The 15,824-nt window shown below is 33.8% G+C and overlaps 1 protein-coding gene across 1 annotated transcript in view; it reads right to left on the bottom strand.

The window, feature by feature from the left end:
* Positions 1–9,319: 9,319 nt before the first annotated feature.
* The window catches only part of LOC106460558 (Down syndrome cell adhesion molecule-like), a 76,610-nt gene continuing 70,105 nt past the window's right edge, over positions 9,320–15,824 (bottom strand). The window contains exon 5 of the mRNA XM_022387307.1: positions 9,320–10,040. Within this exon, the coding sequence (XP_022243015.1) occupies positions 9,913–10,040 (128 nt within the window). The 3' untranslated portion in view covers positions 9,320–9,912. The remainder of the gene's footprint in view (positions 10,041–15,824) is intronic.

Here is a 15,824-nt window from a genome sequence, read left to right as displayed (position 1 = left end):
GTATGTTTCTAAATATAAATTTAATCTAAACAAACGTTGATATTAAAATAAATATATAATAACAAATTCGTTACAATTAGCCTTATTGGGATTGATATGCTGCAGAGCTAATACCAACTAGTGCAACAAATGGACTGCTATTTTAGTGTAAGAACATCCTGTGCTGTCTAGAAGAATTCGAAAAACAATGAACTGCACAGTTGTCTGTGAGCAAGGAAATCACAGTATCCCCATGTGCACAAGTTGTGTTTCACAGTTTATTATTAATAATGTCTAGTGTGTCACTGCCATGCAATTCATATATTGAGCCTAGCATGAAATAAGCTGTTTCCTATGGAGAAAGCAAGCATCATTAGCTAGAGAAGTTGTCTGTCTGAGAGGGAATGAAATCTCAGTGCTGCTTTGCAACTATAGACAGTTATCTGTCCAGCTATGTCATGGCAGATGAAGCACAGACAACTGATGCTGTCATTAATGCTAGGGATGTGTATCATTTTCACCATGAACAGAGCTGAATGCTAATATTCCAACGTACCTGAGATCACTGGCTGCGGATTGTACAGAAAATCTAAACTCAACATAACAGAAACAGCTCAATGACTTATTGGCAAAGCATACCAATGTGTTTACAGGACCAGGTGACTGATTGGATCGAACAACACTCACTCAGCATCACGTAGATACAGGTGACACATGACTGAATAAACAACTAACTAGCAGCCTTTCCTGGAGTACTAAGGATGTAGCCAGTGCCAAAATACAGTCAATGTTAAAGGATGGAATCATACAGTCTTTAGAAAATTCTTGATTTTTTATGATTTTTGTCAAACAGAAAGAAGATATGTCCATATTCTTCATTGATTTTAGGCAAGTAAACACTAACTCATATTGATGTTACTTCACTACCATGAATGAAAAAATGTTTGGATGTATTAGAATGGGCCCATTGATTCAGTGTTTTAGACTGTAAAGTTGAACTAGATTTAAAAAGCAGGCCCAAGACTGCTTTTAGCATTGGAGGTGATTAGTATGAATTATATGCCATGCCATTTGGCCTGAGAATTAATCTGCTATCTTTGAAAAATTAATGTAGCTTACACTTAAATGCTTAAAATGGGAGAAATGCCTGATCTATCTCGAGGATATTTTTGTGTTTGGTTGCATGATCGAGTCTGTGCCAGAGATATTCAAAATGGTATTTCATAGCATAAAAAAGGCATGCTTGAAACTGAAACCCAGAAAATGTACACTCATACACATAAAGGTGGAATTTCTTGGTCATATCGTAAGGAGAGATTGGCCTCAAACTGTAACCAAATAAAAAGTCCACAGTGTCCTGAATTTCATATCGTATTACCAGCATTTTCAGTCACATTTGTTTAAGATAGCCTCATCTTTGTCATTTCTTATTAAATACTGAAGTGGATTTCCAATGGAGTGAGAAATATAAATGATCATTCCTGGCCATGTAATATGTTTTAGTAAAAGCCCTGGTGTTGTCATATCCACAATAAGATTGTGAAATTCTGCTGGATACCAGTGCTAACAATAGTAGAGTCAAAACAATGTTGTTTCAGTATGTTCACAATTCCAGAATACAAGTACTGTATGACAAAGAAAGAATTGCATGCGGTTGTTGTCTTCGAAAAGTACTTCTGCTACTACTTCTGTGAAAAAAGCTCATAGTTTGATTGGAATATACATCACTGATATAGTTCACGAATTTTAAAAACTCTGAAAGAATTAGAGCTCTCTGAATAATAGTGCTTCAGGAGTATAATTTGTGTCCACAATACAGTAAATATTATTGCAAAAAATAGTGAGGTCCTCTCTGTTCACAGAATGACCAGACCCTAAACATCATGAGGAAGTTACGAACATTTCTGCTAGAATCACGGACCACACACTAGAAAATTCTACTACTGTCACAATTAATATTTCAGAAGCTTTGGACAAAGCATCTGAAGGATACAGATTTAGTATGGGTGATTTTTGCTGTTGAGGAAGATGAGACACATCTGATAGAGACTGAGTAAATAGCACGAAAGAACATAACCTGTCTTATCAGTTATGAGTATAAGAAGTTGTGCTGTAACATTGTTGTCAACCACCAAGAAGTGTTTCTCAACCTGTGTTGCAGATATTGCTGAGTAGGGCTCTGAGGCACCACATTCTTCAGATTTTGCATAACATAAAAATTGGAGGACACTACAGTGTTACATAAACTTATGCTAACGTTCAGTGGTAGTTTTTCTGGCTTCATTTGAGTTGAGATGATCAGCACTGGTATGAATACTGCAGAGCATGAGCCACCCAGAGAAACAGTGGATCTACCAAGGTAAACCCCAACAACAAAGTATTGGTTATTTTTTACAGAGAATAATCCTGACTATGGTAAAGGTCACCTTTATGTACATTATGTTTGTGGTCATAAATTATTTCATCAGTTGAGCCAAGGCGTATCCACTGGTTGATATGTTTGCACAGTCTGTGGCTGTTGCACTGATAGAGCTTTGGAAAATCTGGTTCAGGCAAACGATGGTAATTCATTCAGATCAGGGAGAAACGTTTAACAGCCATCTGTACACAGAGTTTTGTAATGTGTTGGGTGTGGTAAGTTTGATGGATTTGTAGAAAAAGTGATACAAACTGCCAAGTATATCCTCAGTAAATTTGTTAACCCAGGCCTCAATAAGTCGGATAAAATTTGACCTATATTATGGTAATGTATCGTGCAACAGAACAAAGCAAATGTCTATTGAGGTGCTTTATTATCGATGGTTTTATTTTGTTATCAGTGCTTTTGCAATAACTTTGGAACGTTTACTTGATTATGTATTGTAAGTATTTCAGCTGCAATCTGCACACGCACACACACATATTTATATATATATGCCGAAATGACAGGTGTATATATAATTATTTAAATAATCTACAGTAGTTTCAACATTATCATCAAAATGAGGGATAATGTGAACACAGCATATCCAAACCTTAAATGAAATATATTAGGTCGTCAAGAAATTAATGCCGCTTTTTTTTAGATGAGAAACCCAAACAACTTATGTATAAAAACAAAACATTTATTAAATGAAATAGTCTCCATTCTTATCGATTATACTTTTCCATCTTACAACTGGGTTGTTAATGTTCTGATTAAAGAAGTCACTTGGCTTTGAAGCTAAAAATATGTCGATGTCCTCTTTAACACCTTCAAAATTTGCATACGTTTCCCATTAAAATGTTGTTGCAGCGAACGAAAAGGATGATACTTTGATGGTGCCATATCTGGAGAAAATGGTGGGTTGTGTTGCGTCAAACGTGCCACATGTGGACGTGCATTGTCGTGGAGAAGAAGAATACCTTTCCGATTGACGAGTGAAGGGCGTTTCTGATGAAGGGCTTGATTTAAACATTCCAGTTGCTGACTATAGATCTCTGCATTAACAGTTCGCTGTGGATTGAGGAGTTCGAAATGAATTACTCCTTTGATGTCCCACCAAATGCAAAGCATTACTTTCTGCGGATGGGGTCCAGGTTTTGGGGTCGGAAGTGGTTTTTGTCTAAAACTGAGCCATTGTTTTTGGCGTTTAATATTCCCATAGAGAATCCATTTTTCATCACTGGTGACGATTCTGTCCAAAAATGGTTCACGCGCATTACGCGCCAAAAAAGACGAAGCAACGTTCACACGTTGAAAACGTTTGTTATCGGAGAGCTCGTGTGCCATCACTATAAGAGATTATACTAAACTTTACACATTATATAGGCTACACTAACGTGACGTTTAGGCGGACATCACGTATAATAGTTAAACGAACAAGATCCAACCTGTGATGAGTATACGAGTTGCAACTGAACAATGAATGAGTACAAGATGCAACCTGTGATGAGTATACGAGTTGCAGTTGAACAATGAATGAGTACAAGATGCAACCTGTGATGAGTATGGGGATAAAATATATGTAATTGATACGTGAAAAAAGTGACAGTTGAGTAACGAAGTCTGTTGAATATAAGTTAAATAATAAAAGTAAATATAGAATCATTATATCTGTGCTAATAAATCACTAGAAATAATTTTTAGACGTATATAGGGAAACGTTATAGTTACAATGGTAAACATCACTAATGAAAAACAAGAAAACGTATGTTTTTAATTGTAATAAAAAATGATAATAATAAATACTGTTTGAACAATGACACTGCAAGAAGTTTGCTTTAATGCATATGTATAAACATATGCCTGCTTCTTTTTTGTCGAAACGTTGTACATTTGCTGTCATGTTAAACTTATATTAAAGTTTTTCTTCATTACCCATTTAAGCCGTCTCCAGCCATTATTAGTCTCAAAGTGGGTTCCTCGTCATCGAATAAAGAAATAAACTTAGATCTGAAAATAGCAAACTTACGATTCTGTTAATATCACAAAAAACGTTGAAATGGCGACGATTGTTATTAATGTAATTATCTCTAAAAACTTAAAATATTATTCACTCAGGACGCTGTTAGGAAAAAAAACAATTATCAATGATGAGATTGTATTGTTGGGACAGCTTATCAGGCTAGAAGAATGAGAAGGTTAACCAAAGAATACTTTAGGTTTTCCACGTGATCAAACTCTAAGGAACCGTCATTTACATAAGAGAGAATGATTGTAGTTGTATAGATCATTTTAGGCTGTGGAATAATGCAAAAGAAATATCAAAATGTTTGTGGAATATTCTAGAAAAAGAAGAAAAGTCTGTCTCTTACTTAGCACGATGTTTTAAGTTGTGCAGTTGTCTATTATTTAGTGCTTTGGATGACAAGAACTTTCAATATATTGATCAGGGCAAGGAAAATATATTTTTAAATACTTTAAGCCTAATTTAGAGAAAGTCGAGAAAGGTTCAAAGATCTTCCAGGCTTTAAGCTTCTTCTTATATACTTAGTGCACTGACATTTGAATCTCTTTCAAAGAATGGTCGCTTCTTTATGAACGAGAGACAAGCCATCAGTCCTCGGCTATATATATTTATTTTCTATACAAGAGCGTCTGGTCAAAACAAACAATAAGATTGGAGTGAGGGGGGGGGGGGTGAAACGAAGATTACTTTCCGTTAGGGATTGATCTTAATGAGGTCTTTCCACGAATGTAATCTGCACGCTCTTCATTAATTGTAGCTAGCCATCATTTCTTAAACAAAGGAGCTTCACGTAGTACAAAATTACAATAAAGATCTCGAGTAAACCAAAAAATAATTATAGCTCTTCACAAACTTACCAAACTATACATGCACAAGTTTCAATGGAACAGTTGTTCTTCAGTTTTCCATCTAAATCATATAACAATTATCATCTTGTTGTCTTGACGTATTTCTCTTGATCGCTCACTGTGTCCTTCATTCTTTTTCTAGACATTTCCAAAACTATGAGAGAGTGTTCCAGAAGGTGTTATGCGTACAAGTAACGTATTAATGACAAACTTCATAAAATATTTGATATAATATATTTGGAAGTAATATCATTTGTAATAATAGTAATAAGTTTCACAACTCTATTTCAACATTTTCATGATTTGTTTCGAAAGGCAATTTCAGTGGAAATGCGAGGCAACTGCTCTTTGCCCTTTTGAACGGAACACCCATGTTCGTGTAAGAAAGCTATGACGTCGATGAGTACATAATAATATAGTGAATATTTAAATACATTTATAATTTGTTACTGCATGTATATATCACATGAATTAGAACTTTGTTTTTCAGCTGTGTTTACACAAAGTATTTTTAAATGGGTACGCACTTCAATAGTTATCCCATTTGGCGACACACGTGTATGGAACCCAGGCAATGGGGTTGGGAGGTAGAAACAATGATGTCATAGTTCCACGAAATGCAATCAGAGGGGACGCTACCAGGACGCCAAGACAGGTGGAAGTTGTCATGTCACCATGACAATGGAAGTTGTCCAGAAAGCGTGTTGCTAGAGCCATGAAGAGCGTTAGTATGATTAGCGCGCAGACATGACTTTAACTTTATAGTAACAAAGTCTTAAAACTAATAATTTAAACTAATTTCGATAATGTAGATTTTACAGTTTTGCTTTATAAGTATAATATTAAATACGTTTTACAAAGGTGGACTGTGTTTCCGTAGACGGATTCTGTTACTAAAGATAGTGTTTGTATAGGCGGATGATGTTACTAAGTGAATTGTGTTACAAAGGCTCTATAAGCGAATGCTCTTGCTAGGCACATTGTGTATGTTTTATAAAGATGTATGGTGTTTCTATAGACGGATAGTCCCGTATGATTGCATACAGATTTCAACTTGTCTCATCTTATGTTTATAGTTTTCACTTACATACATTTTACAAAGGCAGATGGTGGTTCTATAAGTGGACAGTGTTATTGTACTTCTGTCGGACTACACACGCATTTCAACTTGTCTCAACTATGTTTATATTTATATATTTATTTGTATTACATGTGCTTCTATAGGCGGATATGTGAAAAATACATTTAAGTTACTCCTGAAAAGTTTTATCACACCTAATGTTTCGTTTATATATATATATATAAACCGATTGTGTTTTTATAATTCAGTACACAATTAACATGTTGTAGTATAGTTTTTGCTTCCAAAATTGATTTGCATAACATAATTTTTACAGTTATTGTACCGAAAAGGATGTTTATTTAAACCTCTAAATATTATGTAATAATTTAACGTACAAGCTTACAATGTAACTTATTTGGCTCGATGGATTAAATATATTATTGCTATACCCATATAACTATGATTTTTACTATTCTTGGCACAATATTTCATTTTACACATCTTACTTTATATTTCTTGCTTGCATATGTTTTACCAAGGTTGATAGTGTTATTAAGTGTGTTTTACAAAGGCAGATGATGTTACTATACTTCCATAGAACAGTATACAGGTTTCAAATTGTCTCAACTTATGTTTATAGTTTCCATTTATATAATACATGTGTTACTATAAGAGGATAGTGTTACTAACACACTTAAGGTACTGCTGAAAAGTTTTATTACATCTAATGCTTTCATAACAGCTGATTGGGTTTTTATGATTTATTATATGTTTAATGTACTGTTTATAGCATTTGTTTCCATATCTTATCAGGCGCGGCATGGCCAGGTTGTTAGGGCGCTCGCCTCCCAATCTGAGGGTCGTGTGTTTGAATCCCCTTCCCACTAAACATGCTCGCCCTTTCAGCCGTGGGGGTAACTAATGTGACGGTCAAACCCACTATTCGTTGGTAAAAGAGTAGCCCAAGAGTTGGCGGTGGGTGGTGGTGATGACTAGCTGCCTTCCCTCTAGTCTTACACAGGTAAATTAGGGACGGCTAGCGCAGATAGCCCTCGTGTAGCTTTGCGTGAAATTCATAATAAACAAACAAACCATATCTTATCATATTAGGTCGCCAAGAAATTAATGTCGCGTTTTGGAACACTTACATTAACCATCCCCTAAAAAAACGTTACTCATTCATTGTTCAACTGCAACTCGTATACTCATCACAGGTTACATCTTGTACTCATTCATTGTTCAATTGCAACTCGTATCCGTATACATACGGTCAATGCTTAACGTTTTAAAATAATTGTATTACTTTTCATAAATATTGTAAACAAGTATTTGATGCTCGAGTATAACACATTCACGGTGTGTCTTTTAATCGATAACGTTATTTTATGAAAACCAAGTAGGCTGCTTCTACTACTAACATATTAAGACATGCGATAGCTGTAATTAATGTCCGTTTAGACTCAAATAAAACTCGAATTTTATGTTCTTAGTGAACCTTATGAATCAGTTATCATCATCATCAGTCATCATTGGGTGCTTCATCATGTTTGCTTCAAAGAACATGAAAATATCTAACTTATTCCCCTCAATTACTAGCTTTCCTTTCCGTCTTTCAAGTTCGATCGATTGTAGTTCTGGTTTTCTGTATAGATTATAGTACTGGTATAAATCGCTTGATATTCCTCATCTTTGACACTATAATTTAAAATTAATTTACCGAATCTTGGCGATATTATGCAACTGAGGTGCGCAGTGTTTTCATAATTTCGAAATAATCTATAAAGTTCTATAGCTTGTTATCACCATTTGAATTATTGTTGAATTTTTTGTATCACTCACATTGAATTAAGTTTGAAGACCAGTTCGTCTGTGCTTGGTTGTTTACTTATTAACTCCCTTATTTCATAATACCAAACTTCAACTGGTATATGGATTTTTTGAAATAAAGCGACATATCAATACAATAAATACACAAGTTGTCATAAAAATTGAGATTTGTTTTACAACAACTTCTTTCGCTGCGTAAATTATACACATGACGCTAACCACATAGTTATAATAAATACGTTGTTGTTGTTTGTTGACAGGCGCAATACTGCACAATAGGCTATACGTGTTGTACCCACCGCGTATTTTCGAAACCGAATGTTTAATGTTATAAGCCTTCATACTTATTTTTGAGCCACCTGACGGCAAATTTTAGAGTTTGTTTAAGCACAAAGCTACAGAATAGGCTCTCTGTACTCTACCTCGGTGAATCGAACTCCAAATTTACTGTTTAAAGTCCGTACAGCTGACCTACCAGGGGACAAATATATATATATATATATACGTAAATATTTGTTTCTATTTAAGTGCAAAGTTCATAATGAGTTATATCTGATTTACCACCACAGAGATCGAACCCAAATTTTAGCGTTATAAGCCCTCGAGCTATCACGGTAGGGAAAAGCAATATCTTAAACTTTTGTACATTTTAACTTGGAACTAGCTTGTTTTCACTTGAACTTAAATGCAAGTAATAAATATGTGTCATTTTATCCAATTATGTAAGAGATTGAACAAGAGAGAAGTGTTAAAAATTCTTTATCATTTTTAGCCGAGTAAGATTTCCAAGCAATTATTGAATGTAATATCAAATTTATAGTTACACAAACATTTCTGTTGTGCTAAGCTAGTTCAAGAAGACTCAGTTATATGTATTTCAAAGATTACTTTAGACTTAAAAACATTTTTCACAGCGTGCTTATTTTGTGTTAATTGCATCTAATATACCTATCTAATTAATGAGATCAAACGATTATTATAAATATTGTTTTCATTTTGACGATGAATAGAAAACAATGTGTTCTACTTTAGACAGGCTTTTAGGGGAACACAAGTTTTGGAAATAGTACAGTACTATAAATGATACGAGTTACTTAACAACTAACACCTCCGATTGACAGGAGCACCAAAGATTTATTGACTCTGTTATTTAAAATCTACTACAAGTAGAGAATGACACGAGAAAGTGACAAAATGATTCAGTTACGAGTTTTCGAACTTTAGTGAGTAATACATGAAATAGTTTTCTTCTTGACTCGCATTCTTCAGTCTTCTTCCTTGGTTGTTGAGCAGTAGCGGTTGTATACCGACAGCTAAGAAATAAGTAGAGGGCCAACATGATCAGTTTGACAAAGAAACAACATGCTTGGTCCGTAATGTAGACATGTAAATCCAACAGTTGAACATTAGGTGCACTTAATCCAATCACTTCTTTGTGAAGCCAATATCTGTCGCAACCTACAAAATGACAACGAGACTAACCAGTTTCCCTAAGTCTTTCGTTTTCTGCTTTATTTTCCTCGAAACACGACAGTGGTGATCAGTGAGTGTCTGGTTCACTTGGATTACAACAAAATTTGCGTAAACGATTACCAAGATAGCGTGTCACAAGTATGAAGGTATATTTTGAGGTTTAAAGCATGAAAGAACAAACTATCAGACACATTCTCAGGTAATCACGTAATCAACTACGACATCTTTTCATCACAGATTGTTCTACTGAAATTGACGAATAACTCGAATTCACCTGCAGCTTCTAACGTAGCTATCTGGCTAAAACATCTGTCAAACAAAGTAGTCCAAACAGCACAAAGATCAACACCAAGACCGGCAGGACACACACACCTACACCAACAGACGTCACACCATGATGCATGGCTGCGGGTTTTTCTCCTGCACAACGAAAACACTTAAAATATATAAAAAGTAGATAGGAAGGGGGAAAACATTTTTACAATAGAAATCTATTAAAAACGTCTTTATAATAATACACAAAAAATAAGTATATTTTCTAAACCAATTATGATAAACAACAATATTAAACAAGTTCTAATTAAATGTATTAAGTAGATGTGTTATTTGTTTGTGGTTCGAAAAAAGGTAACAGGATAACATACTGTCAGCTAATGTTCGAAAAAGAAAAATTTGAAACAAGTTTAAACCTGTTCAGTCTCAGTCCTTACGTTGGTGGAAAATCAAGTTGCATTGCTTCGTTAGAATCAGTGCGATGTTGAACAATATAAACATAAAATGTACTTTTAAGGAAAGTAAATTGTTTATGTAAATATCATTTTCTAAATTACATATTACAAAGAACTAATTGAGTGCATCATTAAACCCATGATATAAAAACCCATAAAATGTATTTAGTAAAGTTCAGGTTGTGTGAATAAAATAAGGCAATATGATTATTTATAGAATATTTTTCGCCCAATGATATATTTCCCATTTTTGCTATGACATTTACTATTCCCGACAAAATAAAACAAAAATCTTTAGGGGAATTCCTTCTGATCAGTGTTCAGCTCTATCTGACAATTTTAAAGTAGTTCACACATAAGCACTCTTGGTGAAATGTAGCCCCGCTATATTCGGTTGATGTGAAATTTGTGTTATATAAACTAACACATTTCACTAACTAATGCGAACAAAATATTACTTTAAATACTTTTAACAAAAAAATAGATAAAATTTCCATAATATGAAACTACGGATTTATTATTTTCGAGAAGAAAATTCATAAGTTTTCTGGTGAATTAGCTATTTCTACACATCGATAGAATTGTACGTGATTTTCTTTTAGCACTGTTTTCAAAAACAGAACTGCATAGGATTTATACAATACTTCATGCATTTTTCAATAAATCTGATGCAAAAATAAAAACAGAACATCAGCCAATCATTTTATGCATGAAAAAAGCTTTCCTTCACACTCATCTGCTGTTAAATAACTAGTGGAAATAGTTTTAAGATATGCTTGAATGATTTATTTGAAGAGCACGTACAATGAAAAAGTTACTTCCTACAGTTTACATGAAGGGTGGGTGGGAGGTATTTGTGTGAACTGACAATCTGAATGCTGTAACAAAACAAACAAAAGCAATCAGAGATATTGCATACCCTGGTCCCACCTCTCCTTTTCGAGATTGCATGCGTTTACTTTGGATAACGTCAAATTTCACCTTCGAAAACTCAGAAAAATTTTTGTAGTATGATGAGGAGTCTCCACCTTAATGTGTCCATGAAAATTTTGTTAAAATCCGATCACACTTTACAGAGTTAACAAAAAACCGCGAAAATGCTTCAAACTGATCCAGAATCAGGATTGCATCCGGGCTAAATTTGGGGATACTGTCCCACACTGAATTCCCGTCTTATGCAAAATCCCCCCGAAGGGAACTCACGACGCATTTCCTGCGGTGGACACAGCAGATAGCCCAATGTGGTTTTGCGCTACACAAACACACGCATCTTGTGTAAAATTTTCGTGTTCATCGGTCTGTTAGTTTTTAGATACGTGCGCGAAAACACAGACAGACAGACTCGTACCCAGAGGCGAGGGTAATAATTCCGTGTAATATTAGTTTTAAAGTTTCGTGCAGATATACTGAGTTTATAATGATACATTACATAAGGTAGTTAGAAGGATAGTTTAGAGGGTTCAGAGAAAGTTTATCTTAGATAAATACATTTTGGAAGAATGCTTATCTTCAAAAACTGTCCTTTACATACAATCCACAAGCAAGTGAACAGTACCTATGAAAACATGTTGAAATAAAAAGAAAAAAGTAAGCAATGAATTTTCGGAATTCCCTTTGTTTTCTGATGAAGCTACGTTTGATATTCAGGAAATATAACATTTACTTCTCTTTTCACGTATTATTTTGCGACAAAATATATAAAAAAATATTATTGAATACTGCGAACTTATCACTGTATTAACAATATCAAGAAATGGAAATAATATTTAGTTAAAAGTAAAATACTATTGCTTTAAGCAACACATTATAGCTTTTTATAAGAAATGCTATATTACAAAGGTATTTGATAATTTCGAAATAATTTTGTTAGATAAAGTTATCAAGCATTTCAGAATAACTCTCTATACAAATATTAAACAAAACTGCCTAAGCTGATGTATTTTAAGAAACGTAATTAACTATAGCTTTCGTTCATTCATTCTAGGCTGTGTCTGCCCTCTTTCTCTATGATGTCTTCATGCCATCTTCTACGTGGTCTATCTCTTGAGCTCTTGCCTCTGCGGGACTGCCATTCTGTGATTCTTTTCGTCCATCTGTTGTCTTTTAATCCATTTTGATTCTGCAATATACTTGGAGATGTCTCTTACCCCGTATTTCTTTTGATCTCTGAGCACAGAATTTTATCCTCGAGCTTGATCTTTAGTATCTTTCTTTCCATTGCTCTTTGTGTTGTCTGCAATCTTGAGTTAAACTGTTTAGTGAGTTTGACATCCATATATCAAGGTTGGTAAAACACATTGGTCGAATAGCTTTACTTTTCCGAATTATGACATTAAATTGTAAATTTTTTTGGTTGTTAAGATATATCACCAAAGTTTCAGTTATATTTACTTTCAGAAAAAAATCGAAACTCAGGAGTTGTTTAGCACTCGTCGACATTAATTAAAAGAATGGTAATATTGTAAGTTTTTTTATCTCTTTTTAAACTTTCAAGAAACGAGTAATACTTGAAGAACATAAAACAAGAAGGAATCCTCAACAGTCGCGGCACTTGAAATTCTTTTAGGCAGGATTAGAGTAAATTAATCCACGAGACCTTTTTACCTTTATTGAGCTATATTTTTGTGCGTCAGCAATACTAAGCGTTGGGCGCGTGTATACCCGATTCGATTTTATTATTCATCAGGATCTCTACCAACATACCCTCAAATTGAAATACTTTTAGGCAGCAAATTAATCTATGAGACTTTGAGCGTGGTCAAATACAGCAATCGAAAGGGTTTTACCTCCCGAGCTCAAAACTGTAATTAGATCTTAAATTGATCAAGAGCTAAAAGTTTGTACTTCAAAAACACAAAAAAAAACCTCAGAGCCATTCTATGAGCTGCTATGCTGCGTCTAAAAAACGTGACAGGAATTTTAGAACTGACCTAGTTTCCTGGAGTATATCTTCTCCTTGTTCGCTCAGGAATGTATTTCGAGTTTAAAGAGCTTCGTGAAATATGTGTTGATAAAACAAAAACAAACAAAAAGAACTGGTGTTTTATGGGATTTGACCTTCCTTTCTCCTACATTTAATCAGTAATAAAACTGAATCAGTTACTACTGATGTGTATTTGTATAGGACATTTCTAGTCTTTTTGGAGCGTGAAAATTGCATCACTGAGGTCAATGAAAATATTATAACGAAATGAATGTTTGATAAACACTGAGAAATGCTAGCTAATGTTTGGAAAGTCTTATAAGGTCATTATTAGTTACCTGTTTTTAAAAAACCTTTTTGAGTTAAACTTCATTGTTAAACCAAGATTTAATACCGTATAGTGAATTGTATTGAGACATTAATTAAGTTGCTGGGCCTTGAAATTAGTCTAAAATATCGAGCCCACGAGTCAGCCGTACTCAGTAATTAAAAAAAAAAACAGACCAAAAAGTTCAGTTTCGTAAAGGAATATTTCAAATAAGCTAGAATTAAAGAGTTTAGGTTATTATATTAGTCTACCACTAGAGTTTCTAGATGGGTCCCAAAAATAACATTTTATTAAAATATCCTGCTTATCTTAGTTCATTATTTTATTTTATTCTGAAGTTTTATAAATTATGAAAACTCGAAGTAAAATTAAAATGCAAATTGACATAAAAATTACAGCAATTCTGAACCAAAGAAATTGTTCATTAAGAAAAAAAACTGAACAATGCTGCATATTAACATTGCAGGAATTATATAAAATTGGAAATAAATATGTTACACAAGCATAACCTGTTGTTATGTATATAATACGTAAGTCTACGTCACATTAATAATGATAAAGATCTTTAACTGCACCCCGGTAGGCTAGTGGTAAATTTCAGGACATACAATCCTAAAATCCTGGGTTCGATTGTACATGGTGGACAGAGCGCTGGTACCTTATTATGTACCTGTGCGTTAAAAACATGAACATCGAAATTATTTTATAGTGGAAATAATTTCTTTAAACTAGTAAGAATTATAAGCTTAGAGTAACTTGACGTTAGGACAGCAATTGCGTTCATGCTACAACATTAATTTAATTCCCCAGTTTCAGTATCCGGTAATATTTTTACTTATGTTTAATTACGAGAATACTTTGAGATAATTAACGGTTCATACAAACTGCGAAGTTGGGAAGGTTTATTTTTAATACAGTTGTGATGAAACATTTACAGAACAACCATGCCATAAATCAAAGAAAATTGTCTCTAACATTGCCATTTCAGATGATATATTGCTGAACTTGATCGATAATAAGATATCGTTGAACTGTAAATACTGTAAGGCTCAAGTAGATTATTTCTCTAGCTTATGTTCAGCTTTTACTTTTTTATACTTTTGTAACCATGGCAGACACAATTATGCGATATAGCACAGAAAACTGTGTTTCATTATACTAAACATGTGAATGGAAAAGAACTTTCTCATTACAGAACTTAAGAGTTTAGTCATGCAAATGATATTTTTCCATTCTTAACTTGGAATGCCAGTGTAAAAGATGCAAACGATTCATTTACATAAAGATTCTCTCGTTTAAGCTAGTTTACTTTTCGGTTTTGTTGAACTTGTAGTTACTATCCGCTTGCCAGTCGTCTGGTTTCCTTGTTAATGCTTTACGTTAAGCTGTGCATGCAGCACACTTCACAAGAAAATGAAAATATACACAATTCTTTTACTTCTATCTCCTTTCTAGGTAAATATTTAAAGAATTCTAATTTGAAAAATTATTTTTTTTTTGTTATTGAAACTTGAAAGATAATTGTTTTCCTTTTAGGTTGTTCTTAAGCACAAATTAACACAACGGGCTATCGTGCTCTGCCCACCGCGGGCATTGAAACCTGATTTTTTAGCGTTATTATCTATCAGACTTGCCGAGCCACTGTTATTTCTTTTCAATGCGACTTGGATATGTTGTTAGCAAAATAAAGAAATTTCCTTCAGCTAGTTTAGTTTTCGGTCAGTTGAAAAATTACCGTTATCAGCAACAACAAAATTATATAAGCAAGCGCGAAAAACATTAGTATTAATATCGTTGTACAAGATAACAATACATTATTTAGACAGCAAACAGTTCCTAAATTGATTACTCTGGTTCGAATGTTCCAAAGTTTCCTTTTCAGTAGTTATCATACATATTTAAAAACAAATGAAAAGAGCACAAGGTACATAAGACATGACATTAAGAAGTGATAACCATGATTTATTTCACTATATTGTAACAGATTAAGTGGCTTATTCATGTGAAGCAGTTGTTAAAAGGTTGGGTCATAACACAAGTTGCCAGTCACGTAAACTGAATTGTTAGGTACTTCAAATTCGATGACGAGGAACCCACTTTGAGACTAATAATGGTTGGAGACGGCTTGAATGGTTAATGAAGAAAAACTTTAATATAAGTTTAACATAACAGTAAATGTACAACGTTTCGACAAGGTTTTGTCATCATCAGGTACATCAACGTTG

The sequence above is a fragment of the Limulus polyphemus genome, unplaced genomic scaffold (genome assembly GCF_000517525.1).
Source record: "Limulus polyphemus unplaced genomic scaffold, Limulus_polyphemus-2.1.2 Scaffold795, whole genome shotgun sequence".
Lineage (NCBI taxonomy): Eukaryota > Metazoa > Arthropoda > Merostomata > Xiphosura > Limulidae > Limulus > Limulus polyphemus.
Note: the sequence above shows the minus strand (reverse complement) of the source record. Positions and strands in the feature narration are given on the sequence as shown.